The sequence below is a fragment of the Crinia signifera genome, chromosome 3 (assembly GCF_055691185.1).
Source record: "Crinia signifera chromosome 3, ASM5569118v1, whole genome shotgun sequence".
Lineage (NCBI taxonomy): Eukaryota > Metazoa > Chordata > Amphibia > Anura > Myobatrachidae > Crinia > Crinia signifera.
In genome coordinates, this window is record NC_139219.1 from 192,588,158 (window position 1) to 192,608,134 (window position 19,977).

The window sequence follows — 19,977 nt, forward strand, 5'->3', positions numbered from 1 at the left end:
CCCCCCTTTTTGGGGGTGCAGGGGTTTTTTATATATAAATAACTGTCGCTGCTGCTGCAGTGTCATAGTGATAGATAGTGATAGATAGTGAGAGATAGTGATAGATAGTAATAGATAGTGAGAGATAGAGAGATTTGTGTCTGCTACCCCCCCTTTTTTGGGGGTGCAGGTTTTTTTTTTATATATATAACTGTCAGTGCTGCTGCTGCAGTGTCATAGTGATAGATAGTGATAGATAGTGAGAGATAGAGAGATAGAGAGAGATAGTGACAGAGAGTGATAGAGAGTGTATATTTTGTGTCTGCTACCCCCCCTTTTTGGGGGTGCAGGTTTTTTTTTATACATATAACTGTCAGTGCTGCTGCTGCAGTGTGATAGATAGTGATAGATAGTGAGAGATAGAGAGAGATAGTGACAGAGAGTGATAGAGAGTGTATATTTTGTGTCTGCTACCCCCGCCTTTTGTGCTGATCACTATATCTGAGGTGATCAGCAACTTTTTGGGGGTGCAGAGGTTTTTTTTTTTTATATATACCTGTCAGTTGCTGCCAGTTGCACCAAAGGTTGTGCACCTGCTGCCCCTCACTGGTAATCAGTGTCGCATCACTGATCACCTTTTTTTTTTTTTTTGTGGGTGCTGTGTGGTCTTTTTTAAATTTTTTTTTTACACACACTGTGATTTTGTGGGTGTCCTGTGGCCACTGTGCGCTGATCAGTGACGTACATCACTGATCAGCTTTTTCGGCACAGGGTTGATCTATTTTTTTTTTTTTTGATCAAATTCCTGTTGCCTTTGAGCGCTGTTCAGTGACAGACGTTACTGACCAACATCTGTGCTCAATTTTTGGCGCAGGACCTTTTTTTTAACCCCTTCAATTTTTTTTTTTTTTAACCCCTTCATTTTTTTTTTTTTGTATAAAGTATTTTTTTTGTTCTGCACTACATACACACAACACACTACATACCCCCCGGGTTGAAATAAAGTTTGTACCCCCCCCCTACACTATACACGTGTTGAAACATTTCACTACCAGTAACACAAAAATAAAAATGTCATCCCAAATGTCATCCCAGTCATCCAGAAGAATGTATTCAGTGGAGGAGGCATATGCCATGCTTGCCTCTGATTCTGACACAGCCAGTGAGGCAAGCGGGGAATTTGAAGGATTCGTCTTAAGCTCCTCTTCCTCCTCTGGTGATGAGGGACCCCCTCAAAGACGCCCCCGTAGAGCAGCTGAGACCCCCCCCCCAATAATTGATCTCGTATGGACCCCACCACCAGACAATTTTGAGCCCCAGGTTCCTGAGTTTTTGGCCATGCCAGGAATCCAATTTGATTCCACAGGTCTCAGAGAAATTGACTTTTTCAAATTATTTTTCTCTGATGATTTTATAAATTTAATGGTGGACCAAACTAATTTATATGCCCAGCAGTTTATTGCTCAAAACCCAACGTCATCATTTGCTAGGTGGACCCCTGTAGATGCAGTAGAGATGATGACGTTTTGGGGTCTGGTGTTTCATATGGGCATAGTAAAAAAGCCACAAATTAGGCAATATTGGAGTACAGATGTTCTGTACAGCACCCCATTTTACCGTATGGCCATGACTCGGACTCGTTTTGAGGCAATCCATAAATTTATACATTACACCGATAATGCACAGTGCCCACCCAGAGATTATCCCACCTTTGACCGGCTATTCAAAGTCAGGCCGGTCATTGATCATTTCAGTGCCAAATTTGCAGAGCTATACATCCCTGAAAAATTTATTTGTATTGACGAGTCCCTTATACATTTTAAAGGAAGGGTTAAATTCCGCCAGTACCTTCCCAATAAGAGGGCAAGGTATGGCATAAAAATGTATAAGCTGTGTGAAAGCACCACAGGGTACACCCACAGGTTTAGGGTATATGAAGGGAAGGACTCAAGAATTGAACCGCCAGAATGCCCCCCCTCCCTCGTAGGTGTTAGTGGAAAAATTGTCTGGGATTTAATGCACCCCTTTCCTGGATAAGGGTTATCACCTCTATGTGGATAACTTTTACACCAGCATCCCCCTGTTTAAGGCCTTGGTTCAAGAGGTACAGCAGCTTGCGGTACTGTGCGCAAGAACCAAAGAGGCCTCCCCAAAACGCACATTGCCCAAGTAATGAGAAGGGGTGAAAGCAGGGGAATATGCACCGAAAATATGTTGTTGGTCAAATATAAGGACAAGAGGGATGTCCTTATACTGACAACAATTCATGGAGACAGTACCACCTCCATCCCTGTACGAGGTACCAGTACCCACACCTCAAAACCAAATTGTATCCTAGATTACAATAAGTACATGGGCGGAGTGGATCTTTCAGATCAGGTACTGAAGCCGTACAGTGCCCTGCGGAAAACAAATATCTGGTACAAGAAGCTGGCCGTGTATATCATCCAGATGGCACTGTATAACGCTTACGTGCTATTCCGTTCTACCGGCCAGAGGGGGACATTTATGCACTTTCAAGAGGAAGTCATAAAGGGCCTAATATTTGGGAACCAGCAGGCAGAGGGCCCCAGTACTTCTAGTACTGGCCCCCGTATTGTACCAGGGCAGCATTTTCCCAACGAAATCCCCTCCACTGCAAGAAAGGGCAGGACACAAAAAAGGTGCAAAGTTTGCTATAAAAAGGGAATAAGAAAGGAAACTATTTTCCACTGTGAAACTTGCCCGGACAAACCCGGCCTATGTATAAAGGAGTGTTTCAAAATATACCACACATCGATGGATTATTAGGTTCATCATTTCACCGTGCATCGGGGGTCTTGCTAATGCCACATAGCACCCACCATTCATTCCACCAGAATCTGAGCTGCAAAATCCAAAAATCACTCCTTCCCTTCTGAGTCCTGCCATGCACCCAACTGGTATTTTTTGGTCACATGTGAGGCATTGCCGTACTCTGGAGAAATGGGGGCACAGATTTTGGGGTGCTTTGTCTCCTTCATTCCTTGTGAAAATGAAAAATTTTGAGCCAGAAGTACATTTTTGTGTAAAAAAATGTAATTTTTCATTTTCACAGCCCAGTTGTACCAAAATTGGTGAAACCCCTGGGGGTTTGAAATGTACACTATACCCCTAGATGAATTCCCTGAGGGGTGTAGTTTGCAAAATGGGGTCACTTGTGGGGGGGTTCCACTGTATTGGTAATGCAACATAGCACCCACCATTCATTCCACCAAAATCTGTGCTGCCAAATCCAAAAATCACTCCTTCCCTTCTGAGTCCTGCCATGCGCCCAACTGGTATTTTTTGGTCACATGTGAGGCATTGCCGTACTCGGGAGATATTGGGGCACAGATTTTGGGGTGCTTTGTCTCCTTCATTCCTTGTGAAAATGAAAAATTTTGAGCCAGAACTGCATTTTTGTGTAAAAAAATGTAATTTTTCATTTTCACAGCCCAGTTGTACCAAAATTGGTGAAACCCCTGGGGGTTTGAAATGTACACTATACCCCTAGATGAATTCCCTGAGGGGTGTAGTTTGCAAAATGGGGTCACTTGTGGGGGGGTTCCACTGTATTGGTAATGCAACATAGCACCCACCATTCATTCCACCAAAATCTGTGCTGCCAAATCCAAAAATCACTCCTTCCCTTCTGAGTCCTGCCATGCGCCCAACTGGTATTTTTTGGTCACATGTGAGGCATTGCCGTACTCGGGAGAAATTGGGGCACAGATTTTGGGGTGCTTTGTCTCCTTCATTCCTTGTGAAAATGAAAAATTTTGAGCCAGAACTGCATTTTTGTGTAAAAAAATGTAATTTTTAATTTTCACTGCCCAGTTGTATCAAAATTGGTGAAACCCCTGGGGGTTTGAAATGTACACTATACCCCTAGATGAATTCCCTGAGGGGTGTACTTTGCAAAATGGGGTGACTTGTGGGGGGGTTCCACTCTATTGGTGCTTTGGGAGTCTTGCTAATGCAACATGGCACCCACCATTCATTCCACCAAAATCTGTGCTGCCAAATCCAAAAATCACTCCTTCCCTTCTGAGTCCTGCCATGCGCCCAACTGGTATTTTTTGGTCACATGTGAGGCATTGCCGTACTCGGGAGAAATTGGGGCACAGATTTTGGGGTGCTTTGTCTCCTTCATTCCTTGTGAAAATGAAAAATTTTGAGCCAGAACTGCATTTTTGTGTAAAAAAATGTAATTTTTCATTTTCACTGCCCAGTTGTATCAAAATTGGTGAAACCCCTGGGGGTTTGAAATGTACACTATACCCCTAGATGAATTCCCTGAGGGGTGTACTTTGCAAAATGGGGTGACTTGTGGGGGGGTTCCACTCTATTGGTGCTTTGGGAGTCTTGCTAATGCAACATGGCACCCACCATTCATTCCACCAAAATCTGTGCTGCCAAATCCAAAAATCACTCCTTCCCTTCTGAGTCCTGCCATGCGCCCAACTGGTATTTTTTGGTCACATGTGAGGCATTGCCGTACTCGGGAGAAATTGGGGCACAGATTTTGGGGTGCTTTGTCTCCTTCATTCCTTGTGAAAATGAAAAATTTTGAGCCAGAACTGCATTTTTGTGTAAAAAAATGTAATTTTTCATTTTCACTGCCCAGTTGTATCAAAATTGGTGAAACCCCTGGGGGTTTGAAATGTACACTATACCCCTAGATGAATTCCCTGAGGGGTGTACTTTGCAAAATGGGGTGACTTGTGGGGGGGTTCCACTCTATTGGTGCTTTGGGAGTCTTGCTAATGCAACATGGCACCCACCATTCATTCCACCAAAATCTGTGCTGCCAAATCCAAAAATCACTCCTTCCCTTCTGAGTCCTGCAATGCGCCCCACTGGTATTTTTTGGTCACATGTGAGGCATTGCCGTACTCGGGAGAAATTGGGGCACAGATTTTGGGGTGCTTTGTCTCCTTCATTCCTTGTGAAAATGAAAAATTTTGAGCCAGAACTGCATGTTTGTGTAAAAAAATTTAATTTTCCATTTTCACATCCCAGTTGTACCAAAATTGGTGAAACCCCTGGGGGTTTGAAATGTACACTATACCCCTAGATGAATTCCCTGAGGGGTGTACTTTGCAAAATGGGGTGACTTGTGGGGGGGTTCCACTGTATTGGTGCAACATAGCACCCACCATTCATTCCACCAAAATCTGTGCTGCAAAATCCAAAAATCACTCCTTCCCTTCTGAGTCCTGCCATGCACCCAACTGGTATTTTTTGGTCACATGTGAGGCATTGCCGTACTCGGGAGAAATTGGGGCACAGATTTTGGGGTGCTTTGTCTCCTTCATTCCTTGTGAAAATGAAAAATTTTGAGCCATAACTGCATGTTTGTGTAAAAAAATGTAATTTTCCATTTTCACATCCCAGTTGTATCAAAATTGGTGAAACCCCTGGGGGTTTGAAATGTACACTATACCCCTAGATGAATTCCCTGAGGGGTGTACTTTGCAAAATGGGGTGACTTGTGGGGGGGTTCCACTGTATTGGTGCTTTGGGAGTCTTGCTAATGCAACATGGCACCCACCATTCATTCCACCAAAATCTGTGCTGCCAAATCCAAAAATCACTCCTTCCCTTCTGAGTCCTGCTATGCGCCCCACTGGTATTTTTTGGTCACATGTGAGGCATTGCCGTACTCGGGAGAAATTGGGGCACAGATTTTGGGGTGCTTTGTCTCCTTCATTCCTTGTGAAAATGAAAAATTTTGAGCCAGAACTGCATGTTTGTGTAAAAAAATGTAATTTTCCATTTTCACATCCCAGTTGTACCAAAATTGGTGAAACCCCTGGGGGTTTGAAATGTACACTATACCCCTAGATGAATTCCCTGAGGGGTGTAGATTGCAAAATGGGGTGACTTGTGGGGAAGGTTCCTAACTTTTAGCACTTATGGTGCCTAGAAACCTACATGGTGCCTAAAAAAAAATCTCATAAAAAGGAGGCTCCAAAATCAAGTAGGTGCTCCTTCTATTATGAAGCCTGTGGTTTGGTCAACGTGCACACTAGGGCCACATATAGGATATTTTTGAAAACACAAGAATTGGGGGAATCAATTTTTAGTCACATTTCTCTAGTAAAATCTACTGTATTTGTTAGAAAAATGTATTAAATTTGAAACTCTGCAAAAAAAAAGAAATTTTGAAATTTCACCTACACTTTGTTTTAATTCCTGTGAAACACCTAAAGGGTTAACAAACTTCCAAAATGCTGTTTTGAATACTGTGAGGGGTGCAGTTTTTGAAATGGCATCATTTATGGGGGTGTCTCACATACAAGTCCCTCAAAGTCACATCAGAACTGAACTGGTCCCTAAAAAAATCAGTGTTTGAAATTTTCTTGAAAATTTGAGAATTTGCTAGTCATATTTGAAGCCTCCTAGTGTCCAAAAAAATGAAAAGGGGGTTGAAATAATGATGGCAACATAAAGTAGACATATGGTCTATGTTAGTTATTAACTATTTTGAGTGGTATGATTATTTGTCTCACAAGCAGAAAATTTAACATTTTGCATATTGCTAAATTTTCCATTTTTTTACGACATTTTGGTATTTTTCACAAAAAAACACAGACTGTATCGACCAAAATTTACCACTAACTTGAAGTACAATGTGTCACGAGAAAACAATCTCAAAATCACTGGGATAAGTAAAAGCAAAAAAAAGTTATCCCCACTTAAGTGAGACATGTCAGATTTGAAAAAAAGGGCTCTGTCATGAAGGCACAAACTGGCTCTGTCATGAAGGGGTTAATAGTCCCTTCTGTAGCTTTACACAGGCATTCCCTGAGGTGTGCGTCAGAATGAGCAAGGACTGAGGCACCCACTGCCAGTGTAAGCTGACACTTAAATACTGCATGGTGCCTCTTTAGACTTACCAAGTAAACTTGCACTTGCCCTACTGTATGTACAGTTTCACAATCTGTGTGTGGCCTCCTATGTGAGCAATTCAGCTTCTTGATCTGTTTTCAGTGACGCGCTTGCAAAATGGCTGTGTTTTATAATCCCATCCCCTGTTACCACCCAGTCACTTTACAGGGATGCCCCTGATTACAATGTGTATAAATGTAATCAATGACTTAACAAGGGACACATGTGCGGTGTGACTGAGGTGCATGTACAGAAGGAAAACCATAGGCAGTGTGTGTGAATATGAGCAGAGCATTTGACTATGATTAAGCACCAATGAGTGCAATGCATAACTAACCCTAATGTAGAGAGGTAGTGATGCATAGGAAATGTTTTACCTTCAAAACTCGCCATTGGTTATTAGTTTAAGTGCACAAAATGATTGAAGTACATGTTATTACATGGTTTCAAGTTTATTGTTCTCCTTGTAAACATCATGTCAGATTACAACAATTTTAGCAATCCCACCTCAAAGATCTTAATAGCATTGATTATGACCATTTGTTTTAGACCTCCCTGCTCACCTACGTAAAATCATGCTTAAAATTTTGGTATAAATGATGTAAGCTTTGTGCTCTGCATCATACATGAATAAAATAAAATAAACATATAACAGAGGAATCTACTATCGGAATACATCACGATATGCTAAATGGAATCTGACATTTACAGATGCCCATGACTCCAGGTAGTATCTGCTCTGTCACCTACCTGCAGGAGATCATTCATCTCCTCTGTAGTGAACAATGATGCATATTCCCCACAGATCAGGAGGCTGTTAATGGCATCTAGGCAGCTGTCAGTAGTCAGTTCTTCTGCCTGTCACGTATTGTAAGTACATAAGAAACCATTTGCATTATTACAATACAGTACAAAAGTAGCATTATTTAGAAAAGGCCAATATGTAAATTACATGCACAGAAAAATATAGGCAACTTGAAAAGCAAAACAATGTATTTGTAATTTGAACCAATTCTAAGTTATTGTCATCTTAATAATGCTTTTACTCTCGGTATATAGTAGGGGTGCATGGTACAAATGAGTTCCTCCTGGAAGCTGCTTTCCTTTACTGTGGTGGCCACCATAGTACTGCACATGCCCTGTGCCATCTTCTTACTGTGTACAGCATAATTGCCTACTCTCCAAGACGGTGTGGGAGCCCCCCTCAACTCTGGAAGAGCAGGTTTATCTCTGGGGTCCTGCCTGCACCATAGAAAAGTGGACAGGATCAGGAGATAATTGCAGGCATTCGTGTGTTGGCAGGGAGGGGACGTAGCTAAAATAATGTGACTTGCTTGCGGAGAGGCGAAATCACAAGTAGGTATGGTGTACAGTGACCTAGTAGGAGATGGATTTCTCTCTCTTACCTCCATAGAGATTCTGCCATTTACTATCATTAATTGCTGTTCCAGTAACCCTGCACCACTACAGGCAGCAGGGAGAGTTGCGGCGGTCGGAGCGGCATTGTGAAATTGGCGCCAATTCGGCTGCCAATCCAAAGTGACACTCGCGGCAGTTTGAAACTCCCGCCATTGGGGAGCTAATCACAGCTCCTGAATCGGCAGCCAATGGGAGACGGTCGCGGCAAGCTAATCAGCGCTCACCTAGCTGTACTCGGCCCGACTCCCGGCATCTGACATCAGACTCCGCCAGGAGGAGGCGCAAGAAGACCGGACCCCATCGGCGGAGCTCTCCAGAAGAAGAAAGAAGACGCTATGGGGAGAAGAGGATGGTGGCGATGGAGAGGAGTTCCGGCGGCCATGGAAGAGGCCAGAAGACTCCAGTATCAAGCAAGAAGATCTCTGGAACCATCTGGCAGACGAAAAGAAGAGGTGGCGCCGCTGGCCAGGACAGGCCAGCGACAGAAGACTGCAGCGAAGCAGTCAGAGAGACCCACGGGGGTGGAGTGCAAAAGAGCTGACAAACTCCCCCCCCCCCCCCCCCGCAGCCTCTCCCAACATCAGGTAGGTGGCCGGTGGACACTGTAGTCGGGCCCTCTCGGCCAGTGGCCAAATTATTGTTGGGCCCTCCTGGCCCGTTTATTGATAGTCGGGCCTTCCAGGCCCGTGGCCTCCTCTGAGGCCCCTGATAGATCAGGCATTAGGCCCATGGGTACTTTAGGTGATATTTTTACAAAAGAGAGAATGGATTGTCATATGGCGGTGCACCATTTATAGAAAAGAGTCATAAAATTTACCTTTTATTATTTATATTTTAAAAGTGAAGAACACGAAATATGACAAACAACAAATAACATTAACACAAGTGAAAACAGTGTGCTATTAAAAGGCACGTGCGAGTTCCTGGAGCAAATTCCCTCTATTCAATATTATCAATTACACTACTAGCTTTCTCCTTCTTGACCTTTAAACAATTGTTTGAGGAGAGAAGTGTGTCAATCTTAAAAAAGGTTTGTGTTTTATATACAAATGTAACAGCCTGTCTGTTAGCTACTTGGATGTGGTGTTTGGTACTTAAGTTGATAATCAACTTAAGTACCAAACACCACATCCAAGTAGCTAACAGACAGGCTGTTACATTTGTATATAGAACACAAACCTATTTAAGATTGACACACTTCTCTCCTCAAACAATTGTTTAAAGGTCAAGAAGGAGAAAGCTAGTAGTGTAATTGATAATATTGAATAGAGGGAATTTGCTCCAGGAACTCGCACGTGCCTTTTAATAGCACACTGTTTTCACTTGTGTTAATGTTATTTGTTGTTTGTCATATTTCGTGTTCTTCACTTTTAAAATATAAATAATAAAAGGTAAATTTTATGACTCTTTTCTATAAATGGTGCACCGCCATATGACAATCCATTCTCTCTTTTGTAAAAATCTCATTAAATAAATTGTCGGTGGGAGCACACCCCTGGATCTAATAGAAACTGAATAAACTTGACCAGAGGGGGCCAATTAAATAAATTAAAAAACTATTCTGATATCTATCTCCCTTCCTGTGCAATTGATCACCAAAAGCTGGTACTTTAGGTGAGCCCTCTGGGCCCAAGGCCTGAGGCCCCCTTAGTCGGGCTCCCTGCCCATGGGCTATATAACCAGGCACTAGGCTTGTGGCCATGAAAAGGCATTAGGCCTGGAAACAGTTAGGAGGTTGTGCTCCTTGTGTATCTTCTGGTGACCTTGGGCATTAGGCATTAGGCCCAAGTCATCTTATACTGGCCATGTTAGGCAGGCACTAGGCCTGTGGGTATTATTCAGGCCTTAGGTATGAAGGTGAGTAGAGGGCACTAGGCCCAGTATAGAAGAGTTTCCCCTGGTGCATTTATTGAAAGGTGGACCGGCTGTCTGGCTGCCACCTTTCCAGGTATACCAAGCAGAGCAAGAGAGCATGTAAATTACTGTGGGTGATTGGGGTTAAGAGGTTGATAGGCTGTGCGGTTGTCACCTCTCCAGTCCCCAAGTGTGTGTAAGCTGGCCAGCTCTTTCTAGGTAGGGAGTTTAACATCAGAAAATACATTTAAATAGACAGTTCGATTGTAAATATGGTATTGTATTGCATGTTTGTTGTGTTCGTGCAGAGCAAAGTTGATTAGCCTTTTTTTTTTATGGTTGTGTTGCATCACACACTTAGTCAGTTCTAGGGCTTTGTGTCAAAATTATAGTAGTTGGGCCACGTTTAGGTAGTGTCTCCTTATAGCAGTGGTCAGAGAACTCGGTCCTCATTATCCCACACAGTGCATGTTTTGCTGGTAACCCAGCAGGTGCACAGGTGTACTAATTACTCACAGACACATTTTAGAAGGTCAGCAGGTGGAGTTAATTATTTCACTTGTGATTCTGTGAGGAGACCTGCAAAACATGCACTGCGTGGGGTAATGAGGACCGAGTTCCCTGGCCACTGCCTTACAGGGACCTGTGAGGAGAACTGAGGGGTGAAGTACAAGATTGAGGGCGGGATGCTATATAGCAGAAATGCGGTAAAAACCCCGTTTTCGGGGTTTCTACCGCATTTCTATATGCTATATGGCGCCTCCGCAGTGTCAGCGCTGCGGAGGGAATCGCCAGCTAAAGCTGGCGAATCCCTGCAGAAGCCTATGGGCTTCTTACCGCAGCGCTGTTTGAGGGATCCGTCACGGATCCCTCCCAGCGTGCCCTGCGGCCGGCGCCGGGGTCTGCGCATGCGCAGATGGACTCCCGGGTCACAGACCCGGAAGTCCAGCGCCGGCACCGCATCGCAAGGGACAGCTCTTACCGCAAGAGCTGTCCCTTGCATGAATAACGGCATATGTTATAGCATATGCCGTTATTAAAAATGCGATGTCCGGCGATAATGGGCGCGGATGTTACAACATCCCGCCCTGAGTGTCTTGTGAGTGTCATCCTGTCCGTCTTTCTCTGTGTGTCTGTCTCTGCCTTTCTCCATTTCTTCTTTATTCATGGTGTACGTGGACCTTGCATCCCTGTGCAAGGTCAAGCTATCACCTAGGTGCGCGAGTGCCAATAAGTGACTCTTTGGGTTCTGAGGGCACGTGCCGAGGATGACGCTCCCCGGTTTGTACTGTGCATTTTGTCAGAACAAGCAGGGGCATATAATGAGGGGTGGAGGCAGTGTAGGTTTGCTCCTCCTGAACTCTAGCAGGCAACAACAGTGACTCTGAGACCATGGTGGTGTGCAAGTCTCCTGAAAAATCCCTACATGTGCAAAATGCTGGGAAAGTGACTGTTGCACCGTAGACCTGCCACCACCTAGTGCCCAGATTATTTACCTCTCCAGAAGAAATCTGGACTGGTCCTGGAAGTGAGACAGATGGTAAAATATGCAGCGCAGTTCAAAATTCAAATAGGGGAATCATACCCACTGTCACCAACTGCCATTCCAAACTGACTCACTGGCAGTCGGTGTGGCACCCCTATATGAATTTTGAACTGTGCTGCAGACCCTCCTTTGGAGCCACCACTGGATACAACAGTTTGTATGCGTTGATAATAACCTAAAAAATGGTACATTCCATAGCTGCTAAGCGTTTACTGTAACTCCCTCCAGCTGACACATGGACCAGTCAGCATTATTTCCAAATTTGTTTATCATCCAGTTTTGTTTTACTTGCTTCTCAGGGAGTACAATGTGTGACATATGCAGCAAAGCTGCTGTATAACATATGGTTAGCTGTCTATAAGCTTCTTTATAAGCTTTGGCTTTGAGCTGTGTCTGGGGGAACAGAGAAACAGTAACATAATCCAGATGCTTTGTATTAAATTTACTAAAAGGCTTTCTGGAAAACCATTTGTGTTTTTTCACATTTCCATGATTGTTATCTTGCAATACAAAGTCAGCCATAAAATATATACAAAAGGCTGTAAATTCCACTTGCCAAAAATATGCAGCAGAATGTTAACAGGATTATCATTCATATGAAAAAAAACTGTTTCATTTAAAAGACAAAATCACATTAAAATGATATTGGCTTTATAACACCCCACATTTTAGTGTAACATACTGTATGAAATGTGACTAAAAAAAGGTCTTGTTTTTATTTATAAGCAATCATTTACTATGACTGCCCCTATTAATGTAGGCTGCTGAGTTCCTCTCTAAATCGCTACTTGCCAGTGGTGGGGAAGACATATAGCATGGTGGAAGGGGGAGGGGCATTTTCTGAGCGATCTCACTAGACCGCTCAGAAAATGCCCCTTCATCGCTCTATGTGTAGGAGCCATAGCGATAGCGCTGTGTGGCCCTGAAGGGGGAGAATAGGCTGCCATTGAGGGGACGATTAGCCTGCTAGGGAGGGGCATTAGAATGATGTGCTTCATGTGTGTAATTTATACAAAAATTGTTTAGAAACAAAGACAGAGACATACAACATAATTTGGCAGAAAATGTTAAGTATTTATTTATAACATTAAAGGAAAAATTATATGGTGGCAATGAAAGAGACAGCCAGAATCAGTGCAACCCAACAATGTACCACAACCAAACAATATCATACAATGCTGGCAGATACTGACAAGGGTGCCAAACAACATAAACAAGCACAACACAAAGGGTATCCAACTCAAGCTTTGATCTTGACTACCACCCTGTAAGGTTGATAAAGCTAACCCTGTTTGGGTGGTACAGCCAACTAACTGTTTGGTGAGTGTACAACTACTGCACTCTGATTGTTGATCTGACATTTCTAAAATTAGCCAATGCTAAGAAGAACACACTACCGAATGCAAATTGGTAAGGGAGGAAATCACAGAGGCTTTGTCTTCGCATCCAGAGCCTTATAAAAAGCAAGAACAAGACATGCACTGCCAGAATTCAATGGTGCTGATCACGATGTGCAGCGAATCCTGTTTAGGATTCGCTGCACATTCGCAGAGTTTCAGAGGGCTGGAGCATTTGCTGACAGCCCTCCTTGTCACCCTATTCAGCGACGCAGGGGCTCGCTGCCCCTGACGGCACTTTTTAACCCGCCGCATGGAGCCAGGGGACGGTGGCAGGCAGGGAGATGGAAGCCTCCCTACCTGTGCCGGAATGGGGGGGGGGGGGGGGGGGGGGCTGCCGGGGACACAGGCAGTACAAGCTGCCCCCCCAGGAGAGCTGGCAGGGGCGCTGTGGAGGGAGCTGCTACACTGGTCCCGCTCGTGCATATGTAATGAGCGGGACCAGTGTAAAGTGAATATCTAATGAGCAGCTCCACGCCCCCTGCTGGCAAAGATGTGTGAAAAAAATAAAATTAAATTAAAAATGAAATATATTCATGTGCTGCAAGCACATGAATAAAAATAGCATGCCCCTTCACACAATAAAATAATTGATTTTTTTATACAAAAAAACCCTTTATTTTAAAAGATCACATTCCAGTTCACCTTAAAAAGATGTCGAATGCAAAACGGTGAATCATGGCAAAAATCATGCTGAAAGCAGTTCTCCATCCTAGCATTGAATACACTCTCGACGAAGCACAGTGAAATACACCAGCAAATTGCAGCGAGCATGAAACGTAGAACTGGCCGGCATTCACTGTTCACTTTCGGCGAACGACGAACATTGAATAGGGTGAATCACATTTTCAGTGAAAAAGATTCAACAGCCCGATTCGCCGAAAAAACCCCGGTGAATTGGGAGCATTGAATACTGCCCTATAGCTTAACGGACTACCAGGTACACATGACCTGCACCCAAGTCCGTCAACAGCCTCAAGTGTTAAGCCAGCTCAGGCTTATGGCAATCTTGTAGTTATATGCACATTTCAGTATACAGTATGAACATTGTGTAATGCTTCCTAGTAAAAATTTTAAGTGATCTATTTCAAATGTTCCAATATTTCTATAATGTGCTTTTATCCACATAATCATGTGTTATTAATAGGGTTATAACAATGGTTACAAAATGTTAACAGAGGGAAAAAAAATTAAATTGCAAATGCTACACTACGTACATGATCTTTCAAAGACCAGGTTCCCCGAAATGGCTGCACAAAAGTCTGCTCGGTTTCATGTCACATATGTATATATGAATGTATCATATCAGGTTTTTTTAACACTGTGGTCTAATTTTAAGTCACATGCAAAAGTGAGCACAAAAGGGGGTATTGTCAGCTACCCCACTGCACGTTTATGCAAATAACCTACAACCTCCTTCTCTGGTGGACATCTGTGTGGTAGATTGTGTAAGGACTGTTAGCACCTGTGCATGCTGTAATTCCAACTGATGCAGCCTTATACACTGTCGTTCACATCATTTAAAACTTGCACCAGCCCAGTGTTTCTCTGTTTGACCACAGCCTCCTCAGCTTGCATTATTGTGCAAGTCACTAATGACATAATATGTCCTAATGGGCACATTTTCCAAAATAAATATGCAGTTTATATATTTTGCACTGTAAGTGTTTTTGTCATAGTAAATGATAGAGGGAAGTTTCAAAAACAAGCCTGTAGCAGCATCTGCTGTACGTATTAGGTATTGCACTGCCCTAGAAATTTTTGATAAGCTTTATACATGTCAGAGAAGTCAAAAGTACTGTATATGGTATAAAGATGCATGGAATTCCAATGCTTGTAGAAAACCACCAATGTGACCTTCTGGGTCACTTCTCACTGTACATGCACATACAGTATAGCATTCTCAATGTGGCAAGAGTTGGCTGCAAGGTAGGGGGAGATTTCTGCCAGGGAGGGGGAAGAGAAAGAAATTACACTGCCAGGGTGGGGGAGATTAGACTGCTAGAGAGGTGAAAATCAGGCTGCCAGGGAGGGGGAGATTATGCCAGGGAGGGGGAAATCAGGCTGCCAGGGAGGGGGAAATCAGGCTGCCAGGGAGGGGGAAATCAGGCTGCCAGGGAGGGGGAGATCAGGCTGCCAGGTAGGGGGAAATCAGGCTGCCAGGGAGAGGGAAATCAGGCTGCCAGGGAGGGGGAAATCAGGCTGCCAGGGAGGGGGAGATTAGGCTGCCAGGGAGGGGGAGATTAGGCTGCCAGGGAGGTGGAGATTAGGCTGCCAGGGAGGGGGAGATTAGGCTGCCAGGGAGGGGGAGATTAGGCTGCCAGGGAGGGGGAGATCAGGCTGCCAGGGAGGGGGAGATTCGACTGTGTAATTTATACATAAAAGCTTAGAAATAAAGACAGAGGGGGAGATTCTCTAAGGTAAAAATGCGGTAAAAACCCTGTTATCTGGGTTTTTTCCGCATTTTGGGATGCACTAAGTATCCCCCGCCGGGTTACCATGGCGGGGGACATCGCCAGAAAAATCTGGTGATGCCCCATAGAAGCCTATGGGCTTCTAACGCGATCCCCCGCCACCCCACACTGACCCACCGCCGCCCGCATCGCCCTCACCCAGTGGCATAGCCAAGTTTTGGGCGCCCCCCCGCCGCACCGCCGCCCATGCAAACCCCCCCGTTCTTCTGCTGAGGACCACCAAAAAATGGCCGCCCCCATACAGCAGACAGTTTCAGAGAACTGTGTGCTATATGGGGGCGGCCATTTTGTGGTGGTCCTCAGCAGAAGAACTTAGCCGCCGGGACCAGCGAGATAGGTAAGTCTGCGGGGGATTGGGGGTGGTGTGTAACTATAGCACCGCAGCCGCCCGGCGCCCCCACATGCACAGCGCCCCCCCCCGCTGTGCCGGGGGCTGCGGTGCTATAGTTACGCCGCTGCCCTCACCTGTGTCCGGGAAGCACAGACCTGTGACCTCCTACTCCCTGCTCGGATCCTCTTCCGGGTGCAGGGAGGAGGAGAGCCAGCCCCCCCCCACATGGGACCCGCTGACTCACTGCAAAGGACAGCTCTTAATGCAAGAGCTGTCCTTTGCCATAATTATCTTATATGTTACAGCATATGCGACAATTATGAATGCGGTAGCCGGCGATAGGGGACGGTAAGGGGGGCGCGGATGTTAGAGCATCCCCCCCAGAGACATACAACATAATTTGGCAGAAAATGTTAACTATATATTTATAACAGGGGTCCTCAAACTGTTTTGCTCTGGGACCCCATTAGACAATAAAAATAATTAGAGGACCCCAGCAAGTTACTGCGAAGGTCATCACATCACATGTGTAGTCAGCAGACAGCACATACATGGCAGCATTGTGGAGGCACAAAATGATGGGAGGAGTCTAAACAAAAAGACAATTCAACAGATTTATCAGACTCCTTGCATCACTGACTGAGATTAGAAAAGTCATCAGCCTGATGGTCAGCAACATGGAGTCGCGACCCCATGGTGAAAAAGTCGAGACCCGCAGTTTGAGAACCGCTGATTTATAACATTAAAGGAAAAATTGTATGGTGGCAATGAAAGAGACAGTCAGAATCAGTGCAACCCAACAATGTACCACAACCAAACAATATAATACAATGCTGGCAGATACTGCCATGGGTACCAAACAACAAAAACAAGCACAACACAAAGGGTATCCAACTCAAGCTTTGATCTTGACTACCACCCTGTAAGGTTGATGAAGCTACCCCTGTTTGAGTGGTACAACTACTGCACTCGGATTGTTGATCTGCCATTCTAAAACTAGCCAATGCTAAGAATAACACACTACCGAATAAAACTTGGGGAGGAAATCACAGAGGCTTTGTCTTAGCAGCCAGAGCCTTATAAAAGCTAGAACGAGACATGCACTCTGTAGCTTAACGGACTACCAGGTACACATGACCTGCACCCAAGTCCACAGCCTCAAGTGTTAAGCCAGCTCAGGCTCATGGCAATACTTTCATTATACGCACATTTCAGTATAGAGTATGAACATATATATATATATAATGCTTCTTTGTAAAAATTGAAAGCGATCTATTTTAAAACTTTCATTTTAAGCTCTTTCATCCACATAATGTGTTATAAATAGTGTTCCAACTACGGTTACAAAATATTAACAGAGGAAAAATGAAACAAGCATGGGCTTAAGCTACAGTGTATATTACAAATGCTACACTACGTACAGGATCTTTCAGAATATTGGGCCTTATTCTGATCGGTGCGGCCCGATCAGGAATATGCGGCCACGACCGTGCAGGCGAATCCCCGCCTTCCATACGGATCGCCACCTCCGTCCGTACGCGGATATGTGGCGATCCGCATGAAAGTGGACGGGGATACGCCTCCTCCGTCTTGGGAGCAGCCCCTGCATTCGATGGTCGCCGAACATCGAATGCAGGGCCGCACGCTCCACCAGGTCCCGCCACACAAGACCACACGGACACTTGTCCGTGTGAAATCATGTATGGGGGCGGGCAGCTGACATCCGGCGATGTCAGATGCCCGCCCCCTACACACGCGTCACGGCCTCATTACCATGCATACGCCCCGCGTTTGCATGGGAAGGCCCATGAAACGCGGGGCGTATGCATAGGGTAATGAGGCTAAGTAGCCCCTCACGCCCCTCTACGCCCCCTGTGCGGCGTGTCAAGAATACGTGCGGCGAAATCGCCTGCACATGCGCAGAGTGACCTCTGCACATGCGCAGACGATCACCATCGGCGGGACGTACGCATGCGGAGAAATCCGCACCGATCAGAATAAGGGCCATTTTGACCATTTGAAAAGGCTTTGTTCTTACTATTCTAGTAAGGAAAAAGTGTTCCATTAAAATGTTTCTTTCATGAACAGCATTAATAGGTTTGGAACATGGCCTGGTATATATTGGTGATTCAGACATTAACATAAAAAGACTGGAAACAATGACTTTTTGTTACAACGCCGATTAATGCATTCTGTATTTGTGACTAATAACCTAATAGCAGACAAGTGAGTTGGCCTTTTATCTGGACTGTAATCATAGCAGGATTGCTCATAGCAGACACTGATAAATGCTATGGTAACAGAGCTCAGTCATTTCTAAAAACAAGTCAGCCAATTGTTCCTTACAAAGCGTCACAGTGGCTGCAATAAGGATAATAATTAAGATAATTAAGGATAATTGTAATTAAACCCTTGTCTGACAACATCATAAGATTACGTTTCAATTGAGTGGATGAAACAGACAATGCTTTGCTGTTCTATGTTCTCAGTAAGTATAATTTACCTGAAGTCCTTAGGAACGTGTGCTACTCAACCCTAGGGACTATAGTACGGACATTGTAAACTTACAGTTAAGAGAATGGCTGTCGGTCTTCCATCAACAGCTGAGATCTGGAGGGCGGATTTCAGACTGTTCATGAAGTTGTTGTGCCCAGATGTATCGACTGCATGCAGTGGTATGTTAGCCACGTAGAGGGCTAGCTTTACTAGGGTAGAAAGGTGGGATCCTACGCATCCAACCAACAAAGCGTTTCCACTACAATCACAAAAATTATTAGTAACAATGAGAGACATTTATGAAAATGTGTTTACAAATCAGTTGTCTATCTCTTAGCAAAGAACGCAGACATTTTTAAAATTTTTCTCATTTTAAACAAAATAAAATAATCTTATTAGTTGATATAAATTATACCAATTTTTTTTTCAGTGAAACCGTAATGCCACGAGTGATGAATACTGCACACTGAACGTGGACATTATTGGGCTACACATGGCAGTTGGAGTTACATTGGGTGCGGTATGACTCCTCGATGGTTGGGATCCCGGTGTTCAGTATACCGAGATCGGAATCCTGACCGCCGGTATTCTGACAGGGGGAGGGCAAAAAAGCCCCATTGCAGGCTTGGTGTCTTGTTTCACTCGCCACAGGTTCTATTCCCCCTCTATGGGGACCCCCACGAGGGAGAAAATAGCCCCTATTGGTCAGAATAGCAACTGTCAGGCAGTTGAACAGTTGGGCTTACATCTAACTCTATATACTGTACCCAGGCCCTATATGTGGGGTGAATAAGAGTGTGATATTCTCATACATTACCCATTCTCACAAGACAAGACTCTGTGTATACGGATTATTTGCATTACAGCGTTCTCTGATAATTCAATATGGAGCTTTTGGTTGCCAAGCTCCTCATTGTAATGCTGCAGAATGGTCTTCAGGAAATTTTGCACATAATCCAATTTATCAAGAGATTGCAGTGAAACCTAGGGGCATGTAGGCAGTCTAAGTAATCATTATAACAGAAAATGCATTCAATGCACACACAGTACAGTAGTAGTAGTACGTTTATTTATAAGGCGCCGCAAAGTGTCCGCAGCCCGTACATAGCAAACAAAAAAACAAATTACAAGGTAACGTACAGGGTGTGTTGAAAAATACAGTATAAATAGGGGTATAGCTGGTAGAACTAAAATCAGCATCAGTTCAGAAGTAGGTGTCAAAATTGTCGAGGAGACTGAAGATGAAGTAGAGGAAGGGAAGAACAGGACAGGAGCACAGGTGAGGTAAAGAGGTAGGGTGAGTACGTGAGGAAGGAGGACCCTACTCATAAGAGTTAACATACTAAAAATAGGTGGGTGGACGAACGAAATACAATAGGATAAGTAGGAACGGAGGGGAACGGAGGAAGGATAGGAGGATAAAAAGAAGTTAGGAGGATGGATAGGCTAGTCGAAAAAAGTGGGTTTTGAGGGAGCGCTTGAAGGAGGTAAGGGAATCAGATTGCCTGATGGGTGGCGGGAGGTTGTTCCAGTGCAGGGGGGCAGCGCGAGAGAAGTCTTGGACACGGGAGTGGGAGAAGGTGATTA

General features: G+C 44.5%; 1 protein-coding gene across 3 annotated transcripts in view; it reads right to left on the reverse strand.

Annotated features, from left to right (window-relative positions):
- LOC146064079 (uncharacterized) overlaps positions 1–19,977 on the reverse strand; it is a 251,126-nt gene that overhangs the window by 82,258 nt on the left and 148,891 nt on the right. For all 3 annotated transcript variants that reach the window (XR_014471743.1, XM_083177154.1, XM_083177153.1), the window contains exons 67-69: positions 19,208–19,374; positions 18,463–18,649; positions 7,624–7,731 (exon numbers count right to left, since the gene is read on the reverse strand). Coding sequence is in view for 2 of the 3 variants with exons in the window: in XM_083177154.1 (XP_083033280.1) it covers positions 7,624–7,731; positions 18,463–18,649; positions 19,208–19,374 (462 nt within the window). In the remaining variant the exon portion in view is untranslated. The remainder of the gene's footprint in view (positions 1–7,623; positions 7,732–18,462; positions 18,650–19,207; positions 19,375–19,977) is intronic.